The 23,193-nt window shown below is 39.8% G+C and overlaps 1 protein-coding gene across 1 annotated transcript; it reads right to left on the reverse strand.

The window, feature by feature from the left end:
- Positions 1-19,288: 19,288 nt before the first annotated feature.
- Positions 19,289-23,090, reverse strand: LOC114556249 (zinc finger protein 260-like). Its single transcript, XM_028579160.1, has 3 exons — positions 23,006-23,090; positions 20,491-20,988; positions 19,289-20,211 (listed from the first exon to the last, which is right to left on the reverse strand). Exons 1-3 carry the CDS (start codon positions 23,088-23,090, stop codon positions 19,289-19,291), a joined length of 1,506 nt encoding a protein of 501 aa, XP_028434961.1.
- Positions 23,091-23,193: the final 103 nt, after the last annotated feature.

Raw genomic sequence — 23,193 nt, forward strand, 5'->3', positions numbered from 1 at the left:
CAGTCAAGCAAATTAACAAGACTAAAAGAATCAGCCATGCTAGTCCTGGAGTGTTGCCCACTCATCTTTGAATTGCTAAATACATTATCTTCACGGCCTTTTTGCTAACATGTTCACATTAATCCAAAGGCAATTTTGCTTAACATGCTGATGTTTAGGATCATTGTCCTGCTGCAGAACCCAAGTTCGTTTCAGCTTTTACCATGTTCACCATGTTAGTTTGTTGTAAGCATGTTGAGGCATGCCACTAGCATGATTAAAAATGAGAGTAAGAATGAATGTCTACAATTTAGGAGTTGCTAGAACACTGTATATTTTTAACGCATGTGCATATGTAAGTGTGTGCTTCTGGGTTTGACCTGCACATTAAGATCTTGACAGAAATACTGTCCATTGCAACTTCCCCTCTCCTTGTACTTTGTCCCTCCTTCATTCTCGCTGCAGCTCTCCTTTCATGCCCTCCTCTGGTTTTTTTTCTCCTTTAATAATAAACACCTTCATTTACAAATTGCCTCCTTTGGCCGTGGAAGACATGTCTGTGGTTCTGTGGGATCCTCCCATGTAAACAAGCATGCATTTTGTGTTTACTTGTGTTGTTTCACCGCCAGCAGAACAGGAATGAGGAAGGGGGCAAAAACACCCTCAATTTGTCACTTCCCAGAAAAGTCCAGTTACTTTGTGTTTTGCGGCTTGCAAGGTGTTATTGGCCGTGGAAAATGTCTGTGGGTGGGATCCTCCCATTCAAGGTTTCACCGCCCTCAGGCAAAGCCAGAGATGGAAGAGATGTTGGTCTTCAAGGGGAAACCTCAGGCCAGAGATTGCGCTGTCGGTGGCTTGCGCTGTTTTGTAGGTGTGCTGAAAGTACAAACCACCAAACAGCCTCCAAAAGAAACCAATACAACCTTCATCTGTTTACACTTCAGACTATGTTTTAGCTTGACAGATGTTACTTCTTAGCGAATTAGACCAGCAGGTCGTCATATTTCTCCCAGCGCAGTTAAAATGTGTAACGGATGGTCACTGGCAGGCTCTGCACATCCAGAACTTGGCATCTGCCTGGTCTGAACCACAAACCCACCATTCATTAGCAGCACATGGCCGTGGAAGGTTGATATGCGAAGTACAGACGTTGAACTCTTTTGCAACCTAGCACTTCATATGCTTCAGTTGAAAAGTGTCAAGAGTTCTACAAAAAAAAAGTGTCAAATAAATCACACAATATCAATTCCACACACTCACACTACACTCTACTACACAAGAAGGAATTTATTTCAACGGGTCCCTTTAGAAACACAATTGCTTTCCAAATGTCATCTGAAAATACTTTAGTTGACATGCTCCCTGATACTTAATTAATGTTTGGGGTCTCATCCCCCCAAACTTGATTGAACTCAAAAACTTGTTGATCAGTCATGGGGTCACAACATATCATCTATTTACCCATAATGCTCTTAATACAAGAGGTCATTTTGCCATATGAGTTGTCCAGCCAGGTCTCATGGCAGGTCGTTATATAGTTACGTTATGTAATCTATTAAGTCGTGGACAGGACACGTAAGTGGCGCTTTTTTCGTGTGGCGATTACGAAATTGAAAGCAATGCATTAATGGGAAGCATATTTCGTGATCCCAGAACGCTGTCGGTAGCGAGTAGTATTGATAAGGCGAAAGGCCGCGCAAGGAGGTTGGTTGGGATGGTGGATGGGTCAGAAAACACAGGACTTTCACCCCGGAGACCGGGGATCGCGTCCCGCGTGTCGCAGTTCCTTTGTCGGCGTGTCCCGCGTGTGACGGTTCCTTTCCCCGTTCTTCTTTTTTCCTAACCATAATTGTCCCGTTATTGTGGCGTTTCATTTCCCCGTTGTTGTGTGCCCCTGCGCCCGTTGTTGCGTCCCGCGATTAGGCGGCCCTATCCCGTTGTTGTGGCCGGCGTGCGGCGCCTCATTTCCCCGCGAGTAGGCGGCCCCGTCCCGTTGTTGTGGCCGGCGTGTGGCGCCTCATTTCCCCGTTGTTGCGTCCCCCAGAGCAGGTTCGAAAAGCGTGACCTATAGGCCTACACGTTCAAAAGTCGTTGCATGTACACGAAAAAAACGTCAAAATCATAACCTGTACACGAATTGTGTGGACTCCAGGAAGAATAGCTGTGGCTAAGGCCCCAGCTAATGGAGATCCCAATAAATCAAATCAAATCAAATCAAATTAATAAATCAAAATAACGTAACTATATAACGACCTGGCGTGAGACCGGGTTGGAGTTGTCAGGGTTTTAAAATGGAGTAGAGTTTTAAGAATTGTGACTAGAGCTGAAACAATTAGTCTATCAATCAATAAGTTGATTGGCAGAAAAGGAATCTGCAACAACTGTAGTCAACTAAACATTTAACTCTTTCTCTCATTAACTCATCAGCAATGCTTTTTTATAATCTGATAAGACATTCGTTAGCGTCGGAGCTAATCAATTTAGGGTACTTTGCTGACCGGGAACCACATCCAAAATGGGACTGACTATTGAAACCCACCCCTAATTGTACCTGATAAACTTAAGTAACAAAACATACAAAAAGTTATCTAAGCCAAACATAATCTACGCAGACTAACTACTGCAATAGCTGCAATATAGACGTTTTTACAGCCCATGGCAAATCAACCAGTGTACTTATTCCTGTATGATTCTTTCCAAGTTGTTATCGAGACAGATGGATACACTTGCTGTCAGGGGATCAAATCTGTGATCACAGCATTACAGAACTGACTCTCCAACCACAAGGCTTCTTTGCCAACTTTTGAAACGCAGAGTATGCTCATGATATTGTGATATATTGGCGCACATTAAGAGATTTCAGCAGTCCTTGTTGGACAGCTTAGCGACTCAAGTGTCAGTGGTGTTGTGGGTGTCAGTACAGAACCAAGAACTCGTATGAAAATACTTGCAGATGGGATTTAGTTGACAAAGACGCACAGTTGCCTTTGTCATATGCGCACACACACACACACACACACACACATCCGCCCACACACTTCTCCCATTACTTGTCTGTTGTCTTTCCACAGCTCATGTTTGCCAGATGCAGCAAGAAACAGATGAGAGAGAGTGATAAAGACAGGGAGACAGAGAGAAAGAGAGAGAGAGAGAGAGAGAGAGAGAGAGAGAGAGAGAGACTGATTCTGAACAACTGAGGAGGCGATTGAAAAAGTAAAAGAAGATAGAGAGAAAAGGGAGGAGAGGGGAGAGAAGTGAGTAGGGGGAGGAGTGTGGATATGTGTGTGCGTGTCTGATGATTCACGCCTGCAAGGTGGAAGAGCAGAGGGGTCAAGGGGACTGCAAGTAGGGGAGGGGAAGGAAGGGGGAGGAGGAAAGAGAAGGGGGAGTGCAAACGTCCTTTGACCAAGCTGAAGAAAACACATTCTGGCCTCCCGTTGATATCTGTGTTAGCCATGAGACCGGCCTGGACAGGTCTGCTTACTTCTTTTTCACACACTCTTTTTCACACTCACACACACCATTTGCCCTCTGCCCTATCGCCTTGCATTTGCTTTCTTTTTCCTTTTTTTGTGAGCTCCAAACTGTTGCAACCACTCAGCCTCTCTCTCTCTCTCTCTCTCTCTCTCTCTCTCTCTCTCTCTCTCTCTCCACATATATATACACATTACAATATATATACATATTACAAAGAGTTTAACCTGAGCCAGACCGACAACAAAGATATAAATCATATCACATCCATACAGGGATAGTAGTATACATTTGTTAAAACATAATAAAATATATGACACACTGGTATCGGATCAGTACTCGGTATCGGCCAATACGCAAGTTCAGGTATCAGAATCGGTATCGGGAAACAAAAAAATGGTATCGGGCCATCTCTAATATACATATATATATATATATTTATGTATATATATATATATATATATATATATAATAATCTATATATATATGTATGTATATATATATATATATATATATTTAGATTATTTTACACAACGAGGAAAAGAATGGCATCTGCGTGTACAAAACTAAGCAGCAAGCGCACAGAGCAGTCAGTTTGGTGAGTGCTGCAGGGCATACACACTAGGGATGGGGGAAAAAAATCGATACAGCATAGTATCACGATATTTTTAGTGGCAATACTGTATCGCTACACAGATGTCAAGTATCAATCTTTTATGATATATGTGTTGGTCAGTCTGTCTGCTTGACAATCACATCTTGCAGCAATACAATTGAGGTGAGATGAACAGACAGAAAAATGTATATTTTTAGATAAAACAGATGTTGACAAAATTTTCCTTTGGACATCATTTGAAAGTGGGAAAAAGTTGAAGTTGGATAAAAGGTAATACATTGCAATATATCGCAGAATATTGCAATATGTTTAAAATCGCAATAATATCGCATCGTGACATAGGTATCGTGATGATATCGTATCGTGAGGCCTCTGGTGATTCCCACCCCTAATACACACTCTCACAGGTAACTCTGCTCTCCAAGGTGATTTCTGCTCGTGCAAATGGACCTGACTTTAGACAATTTGGGGGCGGATTCAAGGGAGGATTATTTGTCATTTTCAAGCAAAAATGCCCAATATGTACTTGTTTCACTTTTCAAATATGAAGATTTGATAGGTTTCGTATTTTGCTGTGGTGTTAAAATTAAATATCTCTTTAGGTTTTGGACTGTTGGTCAAACAAAAAAACATCTGAAGATGTCCCCTTGGCTTCTGGGAAACTGTGAAGGGCATTTCTTACTATTTTCTGGCATTTTATTGACCAAATAATAAACAGCAACAGATTAATTGTTGGTTAGTTGCAATTATAATCAGGGTACATGTGATTTTGCACATTTTTACCCTATTTTGACACAGCTGTCACAAGTTCATATTGGAAAAATATATTTGATTTCAACAATATCGCTCAGCCCTACCAAACGTTTTGGGTGGCATGTGTCTCATGTGTCTATCTACCTGGAAACTTTACCTGAAAATGTGTCCCACTTTGCCTCCCTTCCACCCAGCCTTTCACAGGGCACAAGGTCAAACCCGAACACAGAAAAACCCCAGGAGCCTCCTAGGGATATCTGGAGAATGCCGAATATGGCCGACAAATGAAGACACAGCTGCGCTAGTCTGAGAGCTCCCAGTCTCTCAGGAACGTGGAGTTATGAGGCCGCTCACACACGACTCTGTTTGCTTAGTCTCTGACACGGAAAGACAACCAACACGAGAGATGGGAAGAGAGAGAGAGAAAGGAGGGAAGGAGAGAAGAAAAGGGAGGAGAGGGGTCAGACGAGAGTGGGTGGGTGAAAGACTGATGGTAAAGTAGAGAGATCAAAGTTAGCACAGATCCCATAATACCAGACAGGTATTGGAAGGACATTGCTGTTACTGGAATGCTCAAACACCCTGCAGGCCCCCCAACACATGATCAGCCAGTACTGCTTTCACAACAAGTGGGAGTCAGAATGTACATTTGTTAAAGTGATATGTCCCTATAGGGAAACATTAACCAACACAAACATCAGATGCTTTTATTCATTCTTATCTGTGGCCACAGGGGTGTGGGGCTTTTTTTCTTGTTATTGTAAATAGCTTCATATGTTTCTTAAAAGAATGCAGGGCAGTCCTATTCCAAAAATTGCAATAGCATGCATTTTTAAAAGAAAAATCCCAAATTATTGTGTCATTATATTAAAACCAAAAGCAGACCATTTTATTCAGAAACTGTATCCTTTGGCAAAGCTGCCCATAATCTTTTGCAAAGTAGCTTTCCCCCCACAAATCTTCTTGAGAAAATGCCTGTTTCAAACATTTCTTTTCCAAAAGATTCAGCTTAGATTCTCAAATTAGACCAAACTCCTGTCTGTTTTACTAAAGCTTTTCTTCTTTCATGAGATGTCAGACCTCATGCTGCAGCCTTTTTTAAATGTTATTTTGTGTTTTTTTTTCCCAATGGGTGTGACTCACTTGGAGATGAAATGGTAAAAAGACATTTTATTTTATAGATTTTACTGTTCTGTGTTCTGCCATTCCAAACTTGGTTGCTGTCTGAGAACTGCACGATCAAGCAGTGTTTTGTCTGCTTTACTCATTTACTGCAAATCCCATGTACTTTTTACATTGCTGGTGACCTTTTGCCAAAGTATGCTGTAGTATTTTAGATATCCTTTTCTTTGAAAACATCAGCTTTTAAAATTGCATCAACAACAGAGATAAACTTTAACAATAAATGCACAAATGATAACAGTGATAATTACCTCTCAAGTAGGGCTGCGACTAAGGATTATTTTCATTAGCGAGTAATCAGCTGATTGTTATCTCAATTAATAGATAAATGTTTTGGTCTATAAAATGTACCAAAACGCCTATTACATTTTCCCACAGTCCAGAGTGGCATCTGACTAAAGATATTCTGTTTCCTATCATATATCACAATAAAAAGCAGTACACTACCATACTTGAGAAGCTGGAAAAAGCAATGTTTGGCATTTTTGCTGAAAAAATGACTAAAACAATTAATTAATAATCAAAAACAGTTGCCAAGGATTTTCCGCCATGGCCTAATCGACTCATTGTTGCAGCTTTACTCTGAAATAAGTTGATTTTCATATTGTAAAAGGACATGAAAGGAAAGTGTGGCTTCCTGGAAGGTAGAACACCTCATTTACAAATCTAAAACACTAGTAGGCTTTGGGAAATGACCAAAAGTCATCTAAAATATACATGATTTGTAGCAAATTGACTACAATGTGCAAAACTACTGGTATGTTCCTTTAAAACTAACATTTCAGAATGACACATACACACACCAAAACCTCACTACAAAGGTGTCAGTCATTTCTCCTGGTTGGTGGCCCACTGATGTCAATCTCAATCTCGAACACACACACACACACACACACACACACACACACACACACACACACACAACACACACACACACACACACACACACACACACACACACACACAGCTGAAACAGCTGGCCAAGCTAAACCTGTATCAGTAAAGGCAACAAGTTCATTTGAAGACAGGGGTCCTTCTCTTTGAAGTCACGTCACTTGGTCGGTGAGCCAACACTATTGTGAGTTGAGGAAGATTTACAACCTCTCCAGCTCTCGTCTGCCTTCCCACAGCTGCTTTAACACTATCTGCTGGTGACAGCGCAGCCAGGCAACTGATAACAACTCACATAACATGCCAAAGAATACCACTTTTTACCTTAAATGTGCATTTAGTAAGTGTATTGCATTATACAATCATTACAAATAGTGCATACAATTACTGACTCAAGCTTGGTTTGGCTTGCACATAGTAAAACTACAATCATTCTTTGTTTCTTTTTTTTTTAAAGCAGGTGTGGTTTGAATAAAAATCTGAATTTAAATGTGTGTCTGAGTTTAAATCCTGATCCTGTTGATAAACTTATGCTATGACCACCTCTCATCAGGTGGTGGAAGGAAACTTGAGATTCAGATTCAGGGTGAGGCAGTCACAGCCCAATAAGCCAGTGAACTGCCACCCCCTGCTGGCCATGGCCAGGTTGTCATTATTGGCAGCTAGAAATGTCTTGAGAATTGGGATTTTGATATTTTCTGGTAGGATTTTCAATTAATCAGATGATTTTTTTTTCTTGATTAATTGATTGGAATTGTTTGGTCTATAAAATGTAAAACAAATGAAAAAAAAAAAAATGGCCACCACAATTTCCTTAAGCCAAATGTAACTGCTTCAGATGTCTTGTTTTGTCAGAGCAACAGTCCAAAACTCTTAGATATTAATTTCATCGAACCTGAATTTTTATTTTCAAAAGGACTCGGCTTGATTATGAAAAATGTTGCCGATTTTTTTTTCTACAATGGACACAAAAATGTATTGACTAATCTTTGCAGCTCTACTGTACACATACTACATGCAATAATGTAAAGACATGCACCCTTTCTGACATGATGTGCATTAAAGGAGAATTCCGGCCAATTTTTACGTTAATCTTGATCGCTATAGCTACGCGAGTACTTTCGATAGAAAAAACCCCGACCCGAATCAGTGTAGGTAACACTGAGAAGCTGCAGCTACGTACTACAAGCGTCCCCTGAGCTAAAAAGGCAGTGCTCGGGGCAAGTTTTAGAGTGCCTTTGTGCCTCTTAACAGACACAAAATGCAATTAATATGTCTGTGCCACAAGAACAGGGCCCTTACGTGTCAACAAGATGCGTTTTCAACTCAGACATTGTTTAAATTCACCTACCCTGGTCCCTGTCTCGATCCTGCCAGTAGCTAGCTTGCCCTGCTAGCTGATAGCCGTTAGCTGCTAGCTGCCGTCCGGAGAGTGTATTCAGACAGGCTTCTGTGATAATCATCCCAAAAACAATCCACGGAGCGCCCGGTGGGTTGGTGGATATCCTGCATAGGACAGATCATGCCTTTGCAGCGAAAGGTTTAGATTATTTCCCCCTCAAAATAGGTAATTGAGCACTGTAGTGGTTATGACCATATCAGTGACTATGTAACTACATGGAAACGGGATAAACGATGTCTGTGGCTTGCACAGTAATAGCGTTACTGAAGCCTAGCTGTTGCATTGCGCGGTCTCCTGGGAATTCAGTTGTAGCAGAAAAAGGTAAACAGTAATTTGCAGATTGGAGCGTAGTGTGTGTGAAGAGTGAAAAGCGGAGTTGTTTATAACGGAAGAAGCTTGGAGTATGAAGAATATAGCAGATATGCAACACACGGAAGAGCCTTTTGCGTTTGATGGTCATCCTTATTTATTCGAACCAGAGTATACAGACGAAGAACCAGCCTCAAGAGTTGGAAAGAACGAGACTGACAGACAGAGGGGAAACAGGCAGATAAACTTGCTGCTCCAAGCACAAGCTAAAGGTAGCCTTCAGTAACTGGGGGACATAGCCACACCACCGGGCGCTCCGTGGATTTTTATTGGGATGATTATCACAGATGCCTGGCTGAATACACTCACCGGACGGCAGCTAGCAGCTAGCAGCTAACAGCTATCTGGCTGTACACACTCACCGGAGGGCAGCTAGCAGCTAACAGCAGACGTGACATGACCTGTCCTCTGGAGGACATAACCACACCACCACCGCTCCGTGGATTGTTATTGGGATGATTATCACAGAAGCCTGTCTGAATACACTCACCAAACGGCAGCTAACGGCTATCAGCTAGCAGGGCAAGCTAGCTACTGGCAGGATCGAGACAGGGACCAGGGTAGGTGAATTTAAACAATGTCTGAGTTGAAAACGCATCTTGTTGACACGTAAGGGCCCTGTTCATGTGGCACAGACATATTAATTGCATATTGTGTCTGTTAAGAGGCACAAAGGCACTCTAAAACTTGCCCCGCGCACTGCCGTTTTAGCTCAGGGGACGCTTGTAGTACGTAGCTGCAGCTTCTCCGTGTTACCTGCACTGATTTGGGTCGGGGTTTTTTCTATCGAAAGTACTCGCATAGCTATAGCGATCAAGATTAACGTAAGAATTGGCCGGAATTCTCCTTTAACATGTATGGATACAATCATTGCTTATCTCAAACTATGCCAGGCTGTGACGCAGCGGGCCCGGGTTCGACTCTGACCTGCAGCCCTTTGCTGCATGTCACTCCCCCCTCTCTCTCCCCTTTCATGTCTTCAGCTGTCCTGTCAAAAATAAAGGCTGAAAAAGCCCTAAAAAATAATCTTAAAAAAAACAACAAGAGTAGCTTGAGTGAAGATAAGAAAATAAGACTCTTTAAAACAAACCGATCTCCTCTCTCCTCTCTGCTTTTGACTCTAAAGTTTCCATAAAAATCCCCTCTCAGAGCACTTAAAATCATTCTAGGGTCAAGGGGAATATTATAAGAAAAATATTGCCCTTTTAATCGTTTGGCTGTACATTTTGGAAAGTAGGAAGAAAAGCTTGTTGTGCTGATTGCGTGGTGCTTTGGACAACTGCATCAGTTTAAAACCTAAAGCATAAAAGCACTGGAAGTCTTTGTAAAGCAGACAGAGGAATAGACTGAATTCAAACTTCTGTAAGCAGTTTGGAGGAAATTACATCCAAACAAAACCACACTAACTGAAGCAGAATAACAGACAGAAAGGGCCTTTGATATTTAAAAAGGGGACTGCTAAGAAAGTCACAAAGATTCTGGTAGAAGATGTAAGGTAAGAAATAGAGAAAATAAAAAAGTAATGGTCGTTTTCCTTCACGTTTTCAGTAACCGCTATGTTTAAGAAAATGTGCCTGCACCATTTGAAAACAACTGCCACACTACATGAGTCATCCTCTTGCTCATAAGCGTTTTTCTTTTCATCTGTTGGAGAAAATTAACTTTCACATAAGTTTGGACATATTCAAAGTTTCTTTAGAACATCTCAGTTTGACATAAACTCATATAATACCATAAAACGTAGCAGGCTACAGACATACACTATCATGAAATTATACTCAGGCTGCAACTAATGTTTATTTTCATTATCAATCAACCTGTCAATGATTTCTTAATTAAATTGTCTAGTCTATAAAAACAGAAAATAGTGAAAGATTTCAGTTTCCCAGTCCAAGATGATGTCTTCAAACAGTCCAAACATATTCAGTTAACATTGAAATGAAACAGACAAAAGCAGAAATCCTCACATTGGAGAAGCTGGAATCAGAGAATGTTGCTTTTTCTTTTAATGACTCAAAATGATTTACCAATCATGAAAATAGTTCACACAGTTATTGATTGTTAATTAACAAGTCATTTGTCAAACAAAAATTTAGTGGTTCTAGCTTATGAGAAAATGACATGTCAGGTATTCTGATAATCGATTAATTATTTAAGTCTATTTTCATGCAAAAATAGAGTATATTGGATAGTTCCTGCTTTTCTAATGTGAAATGTTTTTCCTTGTCCTACATCCACAAAGTGCATTAGATTATAAATGGTACCTAATAAAAGTGGCCACTGAGTGTACATCATTATACTGCCAAATAATAACTCTCTACAGCATGTTTATTCAACAATATAAAAAAATACTCAACCATTCAGCCACAGCAGGCCTTAGTCAGAGCATGAAGAGCGGTGATATTATGGCTCTGTGACTCAAGATCAACTAGAGCACATTTTCTACCTCAAACAATGGGGCATGCATATATGTAGCTAAAAACAGTGCTACATCAGAATAACAAGCAGCCAGCAGTGTATAATATAGTTTCAGGATTATGAGTCATCAAACCTCCTGCCAACATCCACTGCACACCTGTTGCTCCAGATTCATGCACTTTTTTGACCCAAATGTAACATCTACAAAAAAATCCCACATCCTGTGAGAATTAGAGCTCAGCTATTTTATTTTTTTTTTTAAACACGCATAACTTCTGACACAAAAACGCAAACAAACAAACCCAAAGCAAATCTGGGGTCTCGAAATTGCTACGTTTCTAACCCTGAAATTACAAGGTAACATTATGGTTTATACAGCTATAAAAACATAATTATGCACTGTGGCTTTATGAATACTGCGGTTTTCAAAATTAGGTCTCTTAGAAAAGCTAAATACCTTTCTGTTAATTTGTTCCCTTTTCCCAGGCCTTTTATTTGGCCACTGTGGTGGGATAAACGTTTATAAATCACGGGGTTAGCAACTGAGACACTTTCTGCGAGCACACAGGCGTGTCGGGCCAGACTGAATATGGATTTGATTTGCAGTGCACGCCAACGCTCCAGCCAATGCTAATCGCCAGGGAAAGCTTGTGAAAACCAGAATGGATTCCGCAGACATGGTTTTTGAGCTCAGGGTTTCATCACAAATCCATTTAAGCTTTTATTTAATTTGGTTAAATATACAGAATCCTTTTTATCTTTTTATGTGTTCATGTTTTGACCCACTAGCTTTGTTGGAAAGTATGGTGTAGAGGGGGAAATTCCCCTTCAAACTGACCTCTTATGAAACTTCAACTCTGCAGTGAGTGTGTGCGTGTGCGTCAGAAGGTAAAGCCTGACAATGCCTGAGTTTAGTGCTATGGTGTGTTTGGTTTAAGAGCTCTGCTGGCACCACAGCAACTCTACTTCCAGTATTGACCGCTGTCCAATTCACTTTCCACAGTGTAAACTACATAAAAGTCAGTAGTATATCAAAATATAGATACTAGGCAGTGACAAGCTGCGCCAATCTGCTGACATTAATGAGAAAGAAGACAGAGAGACTGATGTTGTTAATGAGACAAATGTGTCAGGTTTTTTGGCCTGGGATGATTCCTGAGTATTTTGGAGACTAATCCAGGAATCCACATACCTCTTTATGATTACATTCAAACCACACGAGCAATCCAAGTTTGTTGCTCATGTCTTAAAATTTGGAATTTGAAAAGTTTCATTCAGTTTTGTATTCGTTTTGCTTTTTTCAAATACATCTCAGTAACCAGACACTGACTTATTGAGTAAACTAAAGCATTTCCTCTATGCTACAAAAAACATTATCACCATCCATCAGCCTTTTAGGATGGAAATAATCTGCCTTCTGCTGGGATTATAATCTCAGCCTTTCATATCAGCCATCACAGTGAATCCTGTTCATCAGGAACTGCCAGACAGACTCAAACTGGTTAGATTGTTAATTTGATTATGTACTTCACTGTAAAACGTTTGCAGCTTTCTAGCATTTCCTTCGTTCGGGTCCGGGTTCCCTCTCCGCCATCACCAGTGTCTAGGCTTCATCTGGGGGAATATGTAAACCCCTTTTAATGATGGAGTCTAATCCCCAAAGACTCTGTACATTTCATATTATGCTTATTTTTAATAAACATTTGCATTTCTGCAACAAAGTCTCTCCTGATTGAATTGTTTTTGGGAACATTTGTTATATTACTCCCAAACAATACTCAAATGTCATCTTTTCCACCATGGACAAAAAGCAAAGATGTAAAACGACGACTAGATGCTGGCTCTAAAACTCCTCTTACTCCAGAGTTCAAACTTCTCTTGTAAAATGTGAATTTGATGATTCTTTGCTACAACATGTTTTATTTTTAATACCTAATTTCACTTCATCTAAGATGTTCTTAATGCTAAAATAGTCCCACCCTATCAATGTTTTTGCCACTTTTTATCTGCAGATATGGCTCCAGTTACTGCCAAGATGGCTGCAGGCCAAAAAACCAAACTTAGCCTTAAACATGACTTCAGAAACATTTGGGTGACATCACAGATGCTTTCACTTTGTTATAGTTCAGTAGGCCAAGCCTCATGAATTTATTACATTAATGCCGAATATGTGCACAGATGTTATTTGTCATCTATAGGCTCTGACCTCATCACTCCCCACAAGCAAACACCTATCTCAGCACATCAGATAATACAAGATATTAATTTCCTCCATATGAAAACTAAGACACAGAGACTGTAAGGGTTTGCTGATGATATGTTATCTGAGCAGCAGTGTGCAGATGAGCAGTGCAGTAGCAAAGCTGGACATAAAGTGCTCATATTATGCCTTTTGGCTTTTTCCTTATCCTTTATTGATTTTTTCTTTTTTGTGCATGTTATAGGTTTACAAAGTGAAAAAGCCCAAAGTCCACCCCAAAGGGACTTACCATTTCCAACAGAAAACACTGTTCACAAACTGCTCCAAACAGCTCTATTGTAGTCCAGCCTTTACTTCAGAGACAAACGTGCGTCACTTTGTAACACACATTATAATGCTCGCCTAGCTGCTAGCATGGCACGCCCTCATACTCTGCTTCTGACTGGCTGGTTGTCCTTTCCTAGGTCCTGCGCATGTGCGACTCCCAACAAAGATGGAACAGAAGTGAGATGCCTCACTCTGTAGCTAAAACGGAGAGTTCAACACACAGGGTGAAAAGAGGAGCTGCAGGAATGTGCAGTACAACAAATATATGGTGTTTTTTGAAAATTAAACCATGTAAACCTATTCTGGTACAACCTCTAAATACAATTATGAACCTAAAAATTAACATAATATGAGCACTTCAATACAATTAAGGTGAAGGTGCAGCAGCAGGCCAAAATATATCCTGTATGCAACAAATATAAACATGCACATTTAAACTTGCATGGAATCATGGCATGTAGCATGCTATATTCTCTACTTTAGAGACTTGTAGCATGGTAAGCAGCAAATTACCATAAGTGCATGAATATGGAGATAGAGTGTGGTTGAATGTGTAAACCATTCAGCAGAAGATCAGCAGTTTAGATGTTATCTACAAAAGTAAAGCAAGCTGACACATAAACCCACTGTCATGAGTTAAAATATTTTTCTAATGCTTAGCTGAATATATGAAGTGTGTTAACTTGACACAATGTGCCTATCTACCCATCCGGTGTGTGATAAATGCCATGTTCAGTTTCATTTGAAGACAATATTACTGGGAAATAATTATCTGAATTGATTGTTTGCAACAACAATTATTTTCTCATTCATAAAACCAAAATAAGAGACCCAAAAGACTATAGAGACAAAGGTTTGCTGCGACAGACAGTGGGTAAAAACAAATTGGGAGGAAACATGCGACAACACCAAGCCAAATTCAAACATCCATCAAACAACACACAATTTATCCTAATTAGAGCTTATAGCCCTACGAGCTCTTACATGTGGATTCATCACTATGCATATCAATAGCAGGAAAGCATCAAACAGTTGCCAAAGTAAAAACAATTTTAGCCCCAAGAATAATTTAGCATAAATAAAGAAATGGCCAATGAAAATGCAGCACACAGTCGGCAGCGTAAAAGCAGAAAATAGCAGTCAGGAGAGGCCAAAAAACTGAAGACAAGCAAATCTGCACAGAGCATTAACAGCCAAGAGCATCAGCAGCCACACGGCTTACAATTATTTTCATGTTGCAAAAACTGACTGAGCAAAGCCAAGAAAAGGACCCGCATTCTGCATATTGATACACAATCAGCTAATTATTACCTTGGAGAAGTAACGTTATAACGCAGATCTTTCGCATCCCAACAGGAAGGGAAGAGTGTGTTCCAGAAGCTGTTGCAGGATTTTCTGATTGAAATCTGCACCTGTGCTGTGCGGCTGACACGATGCAAAGCTACCAAACAGGGCAGGAAACATTGTGCCAACACGTTATTTCTCCACAAATCGTTCCATAATCAACAGGATCGGATTGTTGACAGGATAACCTGCTAATAAAATGCTGCTTACTGCCACTTGTTTCTAGCACAACAAAGTTTGCAAACGTGTAATGCAGCAATGCAAAGGGTCGCCATTCAAAGGTGAAAGGGTGCGTTGAATATGTTTGAATTTGTCATGTATGTAGTAACCATAGAAAGTAACGCAAGGGAGTTATCTGTGCTGCTAGCACGTGTTCTAACAGCTAATGTTATCCTGTACATTTGAATAAAAGCTAAATGTTAACTATCAGTAAAGTAAGTAAAAAGATAAATAAGAAAAATACATAGCTAAGTCTACATACCAGTGGTGGAAAGCAGGACTGTACTTTAGTCACTTTTCTGTAGTCTCGGACTTGTCTCGGACTCGGCCATTGGACTCACCAAATATTCTAGTTGGTCTCGACCGAGTCCAGCACTGTTTGCTTTTGTTCTAAAGTGACTTCCTCCTTTAAAACAAAACCTTTGATGAAGCGCGCTCGTTCAGAAAACAGGTATTAATTTAATTGAAAATCCATCTAGAACAGGCATCGAGATTGGTCGCCTGTTGTATACCTGGCTGCATCATCATGGTTGCAGCCTGTCGCCGTGGTCGCGCGCCCTGCTATGCGTGCCCTGCTATGCGTGCCCTGCTATGCGTGCCCTGCTATGCGTGCCCTGCTATGCGTGCCCTGCTATGCCCTGTTACACCTGCTACACTCTGCAGTGCCCTGCTACGTCCTGCTGCGTCCTACTTCGCCCTGCTACGCCCTGTGACGCCCTGCTATACCCTGCTACATCCTGTGACACCCTGCAGTGCCCTGCTATGCCATGAACTACTACAACTACTATTTCTAGTCATTGATCCATTATCTTTATGTGACTATTATTGCCACTGTTCCTCACACCCCCAACCGGCACCGTCAGACACCGCCTACCAAGAGCCTGGGTCTGTCCGAGGTTTCTTCCTGAGAGGGAGTTTTTCCTTGTCACTGTCGCACTGAATGCTTGCTCTTGGGGAATTACTGGAATTGTTGGGTCTTTGTAAATTATAGAGTGTGGTCTAGACCTACTCTATCTGTAAAGTGTCTTGAGATAACTCTTGTTATGAATTGATACTATAAATAAAATTGAATTGAGTTGAATTGAATCATACAGTAGGCTATCAAGCCATCAGGTAGCCAATCAATCATTTTCATTGTGGCCACAGACAATGTCAGCGAGCACTTTGTACTATGAGTTGATGAAAGTAATAAGTTCAAGAATGGGAACATTTTATATTTTAAGTAAATTATATGCCCTAATTTGATCCTATAGTGTAATACTCTGCACTTGCTTTTTGATTATTACTAATATTAAAGCAAAATTATCATCTTAAAATAGAAGATATACTGTCCCTCCCATCACATACATTATAAACAGGTAAGTAAGTGGTCTCGGTATTGACTGTCTCTCATTTGGACTCAGTCTTAACCCAGTCTTAGTCCTGGTAATGGACTCGACAAAGGTGGACTTGACTACAGCCCTGGTGGAAAGTAATTAATTACATTTAGGCTGCTCAATAGGCTACTGTACTTAGGAACGATTTTGAGGTAGGCCTACTTTTACTAGAGTATTTGAATTTTAGGCTACTATACTTCTTCACTACATATCAGAGGGAACTATTGTACTTATTACACTACATTTATCTGACAGCTGGAGTTACTAGTTAATTTTCAGGTTAAGATTTTAGAAACCAAATGTATGATCAATTTATAAACTATGATACTGTGCTGTAGATTAAACTAGGCAACATATAAAGTTAAAATGTGCTCTACCTCCACCAGCTGTAACATTAAATACTGTGCTTTAGATTAAACTAGGCAACATATAAAGTTAAAATGTGCTCTACCTCCACCAGCTGTAACATTAAAATGCTGCTAATAAATGTAAAAAGAAGTAATATTTAAATAATATATAACATTATATAACTTTCTGAAATGGACCATACTGCCCACCAAGTCATTTTACTTTAATAATTTAAGTATATTTTGCTGTTACTGTAATACATTTGTGAGTAGCCTACTTCTTCCACTACTGACACCCATGTACATAGCGATACAATATATAGCAATACAATTATGTAAAGTGACTTGTACATTATGTAAACTTCATATGTATGTGTCAGCAGTCTGACAGCCTTGGAGAAAAAGCTGTTGGTCTTTCTGATGGTGTTGGACTTTATAGTGTGTTATCTAAGGAAGGGGTCAAACAGTCTGTGAGAGGGGTAGGAAGAGTCATTTGATACTGGAACATCACTGTGTTCTCGATGGAGGATGAAAATAATTATGGACCGTTTTCATTGGTAGATGAATGGTGTCTAGTTATACAGTATAAAAAAAACATTTAAATATAGTGTAGTTTGGGACTGTTTTTCTGTTTTTCAGTAGCTCCCCAAAGGCCTACTCACTCTTACTCAATCAATCACATAATGAAACAAAGTAACACAAGTCATCCAAAATGATTACAAATATTTGCCTGTTTGAAATTGATACAGTGGCGGAGGTTAGGGTTAGGAGAGTGGAGGGTTGTGACCAGCTGTCCAAACACAATCTAGATGATTTATGAACCCACCTGTGAGCTACTAATGGTACCAAATGACACTGGAGCCACTGCAGCTCTGGAACCACGACCCACTGATTAAGCACTGCAGCACAGACCAATAAATATACAGTACAAAGATGTAGGTGGGTGGTCTGACAGACAGACAGAGACAGTGTCTTCTTTTTTCTTCCATTTACTGTAATCATCTATTATCAATTTGTATCACTTTGTATATCCCATGAAACTACAACTATATACATACATATACATATACACTTTTTGAAAATACAGCAACCCCTGCACAAAAATATTTGTGTGTATATATTACAGAGAAAAGAAGGAAAGATTAAGAAATAGATTGCAGAATGTGTGTGTGTGTGTGTGTGTGTGTGTGTGTGTGTGTGTGTGTGTGTGTGTGTGTGTGTGTGTGTGTGCATGCGTGCACGCGTGCATGCGCAAAGGGAATAGTAAACAGAGGGGCTGCAAATCCATGAAACATAATGAAAACATACCATATTTGGTTAAGTGCTTGAGCCCCCTCACATAACAAGGCAAAGCACACTTTGTGTCTGTATCTCAGCAGCTTTAAGGGCTGCCACTGTTAATAGTCTCAACCGAACTACAACATTTTGGGATTATTTCAGGAGAAGAATGTGTAAATTATCCCATAAAATGTTTTACAGAATTATTTAAGTCAACAATTAAAGTTTTTATGTTACAGATTCAAAAGACTATCAGATTTTTTTATTTGGAGGAAATGTAGAAACCGAAAGTAAAGAACATGTTTTAAAATATCCATATGTAGCCTATAAAATTTGATGATGACTTTGACGGTGCAAGTACATAAGTGCCCACTAGATGGCAGAATTGGGTTATAATTGATTCAATGCCGCTAGAAGGTTTCTCTGTAACAACATGAGACTTTATTATTTAACAAGCTTTACATCAGGGAAAACCTTAGCAGTCACACATTACATTTTCAGTGAGACAAATACATCAGCTGCACGAAAGCATTGTAACACAAATGCAAAACAAACATAAAAAACAAAAAACAAGCATTAAAAACGGAAATAGACAGCCTTAACATGAACTCACAATTTTCACATTAACATACAACCACGACACACAATATCGTCTACTCAAAAATATTACAATTTAATGCTGCAAATATATAAAGGACCACATGATGGCACCAATAGTGTAACATTTGTTGTAACCTGTTGATCATAGAGAGGGATTTAAAATCCAGTTACAACCAAGACAACAGCTGACTCTGGGTCTCACAATGTCTATATCCATTTCCACAATGGTTGTGATGTCATCACTTTCCAGTCGACTCTTAGGTGTCAGTATCAGATATGTGTTGTTCACGGGCCTTTAAAGCAAGTGCAAGGGGTCAGACAGCCATTTCAAAAGCTGTGTGTTCTATAAAGCCAAGGAAAAAAACTCCAAGACTATGTTTAAGGCCAAAGTTCATTGTGGTTATGCTTAGAAACAAGGCCACGAGGGGAAAAACCTTTTACAAGATCAAAATATAAAAAACAGAAAACAAAAAATGTATTACAATTTGATACATTTTTTCATGTCAAGTACAGTTATGTCTTTTTAGAACTGCTGCTCAGTGAGATTACTGTATGAATATTCATGTGATTTGCCCGTTTTGAACTGTTTATGAATCCTACTCCACAGATGCTGCATTTGAACGGTCTTTCGCCTGTATGGATCATAATGTGTGTTTTCAAGGCTGTTTTTTGAGAAAAACAGTTTCCACAAGTGTTACACTTATATGGCTTTTCACCTGTGTGGGTTCTAATGTGCTTTTTCAAAGTCGCTCTGTGTGTGAATGCGTTCTTACACCAAGAGCATTTGTAAGGCTTCTCTCCTGTATGCACTCGAAGGTGATTTTTGAACGCCGAGGAATCTGCAAACTCCTTCCCGCAGTCGCTGCAGGTGTAAGGCTTTTCACCTGTGTGAATCCTCATGTGCTTCATCCTATTAGCCCCGCAGCTGAATTTCTTTCCACAGATTTTGCAAACAAATGGCTTCTCACCTGTGTGAGTTCTCATGTGTGTAGTTACAGCAGTCAACTGGGCGAACCTTTTCCCACATGAGTTGCATTTGAAGGGCTTTTCTCCAGTGTGAGTTTTCGTGTGTCGTTTCAAGGTAGAATTCTGAATGAAGGTCCTTTCACAGTAGCTGCATTCAAAAGGCCTTTCACCAGTGTGGATCCTCATGTGAACTTTCAGGTTTTTCAAGTAAGAAAAGGGTTTACTGCAGTCATTGCACTTGTAAGGTTTGTTTTTTGGGTTTGGCTCGGGCTCAGTAGTATCAGCTGATGTGTTCCCATGATGATGTTTCTCCTGTGTTTTTTGTGTACAATTGGTAGTTAATGTGGCAAGGCCATTGTTACATTTCTTCTTTGGTTTTGGCTCAATACTTGTTGCTGATCTTGCATCCTCATCCTTATTTTTCTTCTTTGGTTTTGGCTCATAATTTGTATTTGATGATGTTTTCTCTGCTTTGTGTTTCTTCTTTTGTTTTGACTTAGTATTTGTCGTTGATGATTTTTTTCCAGTGATCTCTTTTGGTTTTACAGAATGTGTAGTTGATGATGTGTTCCCAGACTTCTTCTTCGATTCAGGCTTAGTATTTGGAGATGTGTTGACAGATTTCTTTGGTTTTAGCTCAATATTTGAAATGAATGTGTTCTCGGCATTACATTTCTTTTTTGGTTTTGGCGCAGTATTTGTCATTGGTGTTACATTTCCATGTTTTTTTCTCCTGGGATTTTGGTTACCAGCTACATGGAAGGTGTCAGGGAGAAGCTGACGGTTACTCTTCGGTTTTGATTTTCCAGACTTTGGCCTGTCAGATTCTGATCTTACCCATGCAATACGGATTTTGTCAACAGGATTTTCCTCTGCTGTGCTCTCCTGCTTCAGAATCTGATCTCCCTCCTGCTTCACTACCAGCTGATCTCCCTCCTGCTTCACTACCAGCTGATCTCCCTCCTGCTTCAGAATCTGATCTCCCTCCTGCTTCACTACCAGCTGATCTCCCTCCTGCTTCAGAATCTGATCTCTCTCCTGCTTCACTACCAGCTGATCTCCCTCCTGCTTCACTACCAGCTGCTTTCCTTCCTGACTGGTGCAGACTTTCTCCTGTTCCTCTTTGATCTGTGGAGACTCTTGGCGCAGACTGGAGTTCCTCTCCTGATTACAGATCTGCTGGTCAGCGAGAACTTCCTCCTCCTCCTCCTCCTCCTTCTCCTTAGAGGCATGTTGCTGTGGGAGCTCTGAAGGGACAAGACAAGGATCATTAAAGATTGTTTTCTATCCTGTTTAGCTTTAATAAGAAATATACTATAAAGCAGCTATTACGTATGAAATATGACTCAGTATTTAACTACTGTAACAGTATGGTAGCACTAGTAGTCTACTCTCTAGTCTACTTAACAAATCAAAATAGAATATAAAGCTGCAGAGGGCAAGTCATTCATGCATCAAAACACGTCTTTATACCTGTAGGCTACCTAATGGTAGAAAAAAAACAGGTAGGCTACCTTTTCTTATTAGCCTATACTCTCTTTCTCTCTGTAATAACAAAATATTATTTCAGTTGGAAAAAAATTAAAATAAATAAAAGGTCCACTCCAAACCTGTTTATCCTATTTACATTTTGTTATTTATTTAGAACATTTTACACACCACACAAAATAAAAGCCCTCCCCAAACCCGTCCCTAAAACCCCAGCCTGGCAGTCTGTCACCAGGGCAAAAGAGGACACAGTTGTGCGTGTCTCAGAGTAGGTGTAACCACATGAACGCGCAAACGCTGTCTGCTTGGAGTTATGAAAAGCGTGAAAAGACTTCTGAACGCTTAAACGGCATATTGCCCTGACTCTGTAGTGACTAACAAGCTGTAGAGGCGAGGAGTCTCGATCAACTACGTTACACCACTGTCTATGAAACGTCACTAACAATTTTATTGATTGAGTAGAAAATGTAGGCCTAAAAACAGAAAACGTTACGTTATATAAGGGCAAGGGTCTTCAACGTTTTGTAAGCCAAGGACCCCTTAACTGAAAGAGAGATGTAGCAGGGACCCCCTTAGGCCTACTACATATATTGTAGACAATGAAGTTGCATATTAAACTGGTCCTACAATAATGTGTAGGGCGGCCTAAAGCCTATATACATACTTATTTTGCATGGAATACTAAGCTTTTAAAATAGCCTAATAATTGTTGGCATGATTTTATAAATCATGTTTTAATGTTAAAACATACATGTGGCACATTGAATCCTTAGGATTAACTGTATCTGTGGATGGCTATTTTAGTGACTACTTTACAGGCTAATAACCCTGTCATCAGTGGGGATTTACATTTGCTATTAATATGTTGTTTAATTTTTTGAAAAAAGCTTTCAAAAATTACCAATAATTTGGAGCCCCCCCTGCATAGACTCTGAGGACCCCCTGTTGAAGATCCCTGATAGAAGGTGTTCATAACAGGAGGTAAGCCTATGGTTTGGGTCCGGATTGACTTGCTGTTTGGTCCAGATGGGGACCTTGGTCAGGACTTTAAGATGCCCTGCAGTAGTAACCTATATATAAAGTAGGCTAGTTAAAATATGCTGACTTCCACCAGCAGTAATATTAAATAATATTCCAATAATACAATTTAGCCTATGATAATCTAACTCTCTGAAAGGACATTCTGGCCAAAATTAGCCTACTTCAACTAGGCTTTGCTGTTAATACCTTTGTACTTAAGTAAAATCTTGTAGGACTTTTATCTGTAGCCTAGTGTTTACTGAACGGTATTGCTACTTTTACTGAGGCCTATGTTTTTGTGATCAAATTTTTTTTTATTTTAAAGAGACAGTACGTACCGGTATATATACGCCTCACAAATAGAGCATAAAATACATATTCACATACATACCTGTGCATATGCATTTACACAGAAACGTATGATTAACTACTGAGGCCTATGTTAAAGATGAATATGCTTCTTCCACCACTGCCTATTTGAACAATTTTTTATTGACAAAACAAATAACTGTGCAACATTTTGCCTTACAAAACATTAATTTACAATTTAAAATTTTATGGCAAAAGTCAGCATGCAAGTAGCCTTAAAGGTTAAAAAAAAAAGAAGACAGTAGTGCTATAACAATAAGACCAGGAGCCTGCAAGAACAGCAGTATCTGGGAGGCGTGGCTCATCTGTTACTTGTTCTTTTTTCTTCCTCTTTTGTTACACCTTAATACATAAATCAATGTTCCATAGCAAAATGATCTTACAGACCTGTCCTCCATAGCTTTATCCGAGGCTTCAAAAGGATATCCAGCAGTCTACGTTGACGGTCAAGCTTCTCCTCGTACACAACCATAGTCTGCTCACAAACTCTTAAAATTTCCTCCACAGCAGCATTTAGTCGATCACTTATTAAAATTCTCAATCTCTCAACTGCAGACATTTTCAATAAATTACAA

The sequence above is a fragment of the Perca flavescens genome, chromosome 5 (assembly GCF_004354835.1).
Source record: "Perca flavescens isolate YP-PL-M2 chromosome 5, PFLA_1.0, whole genome shotgun sequence".
Taxonomy (NCBI): Eukaryota; Metazoa; Chordata; class Actinopteri; order Perciformes; family Percidae; genus Perca; species Perca flavescens.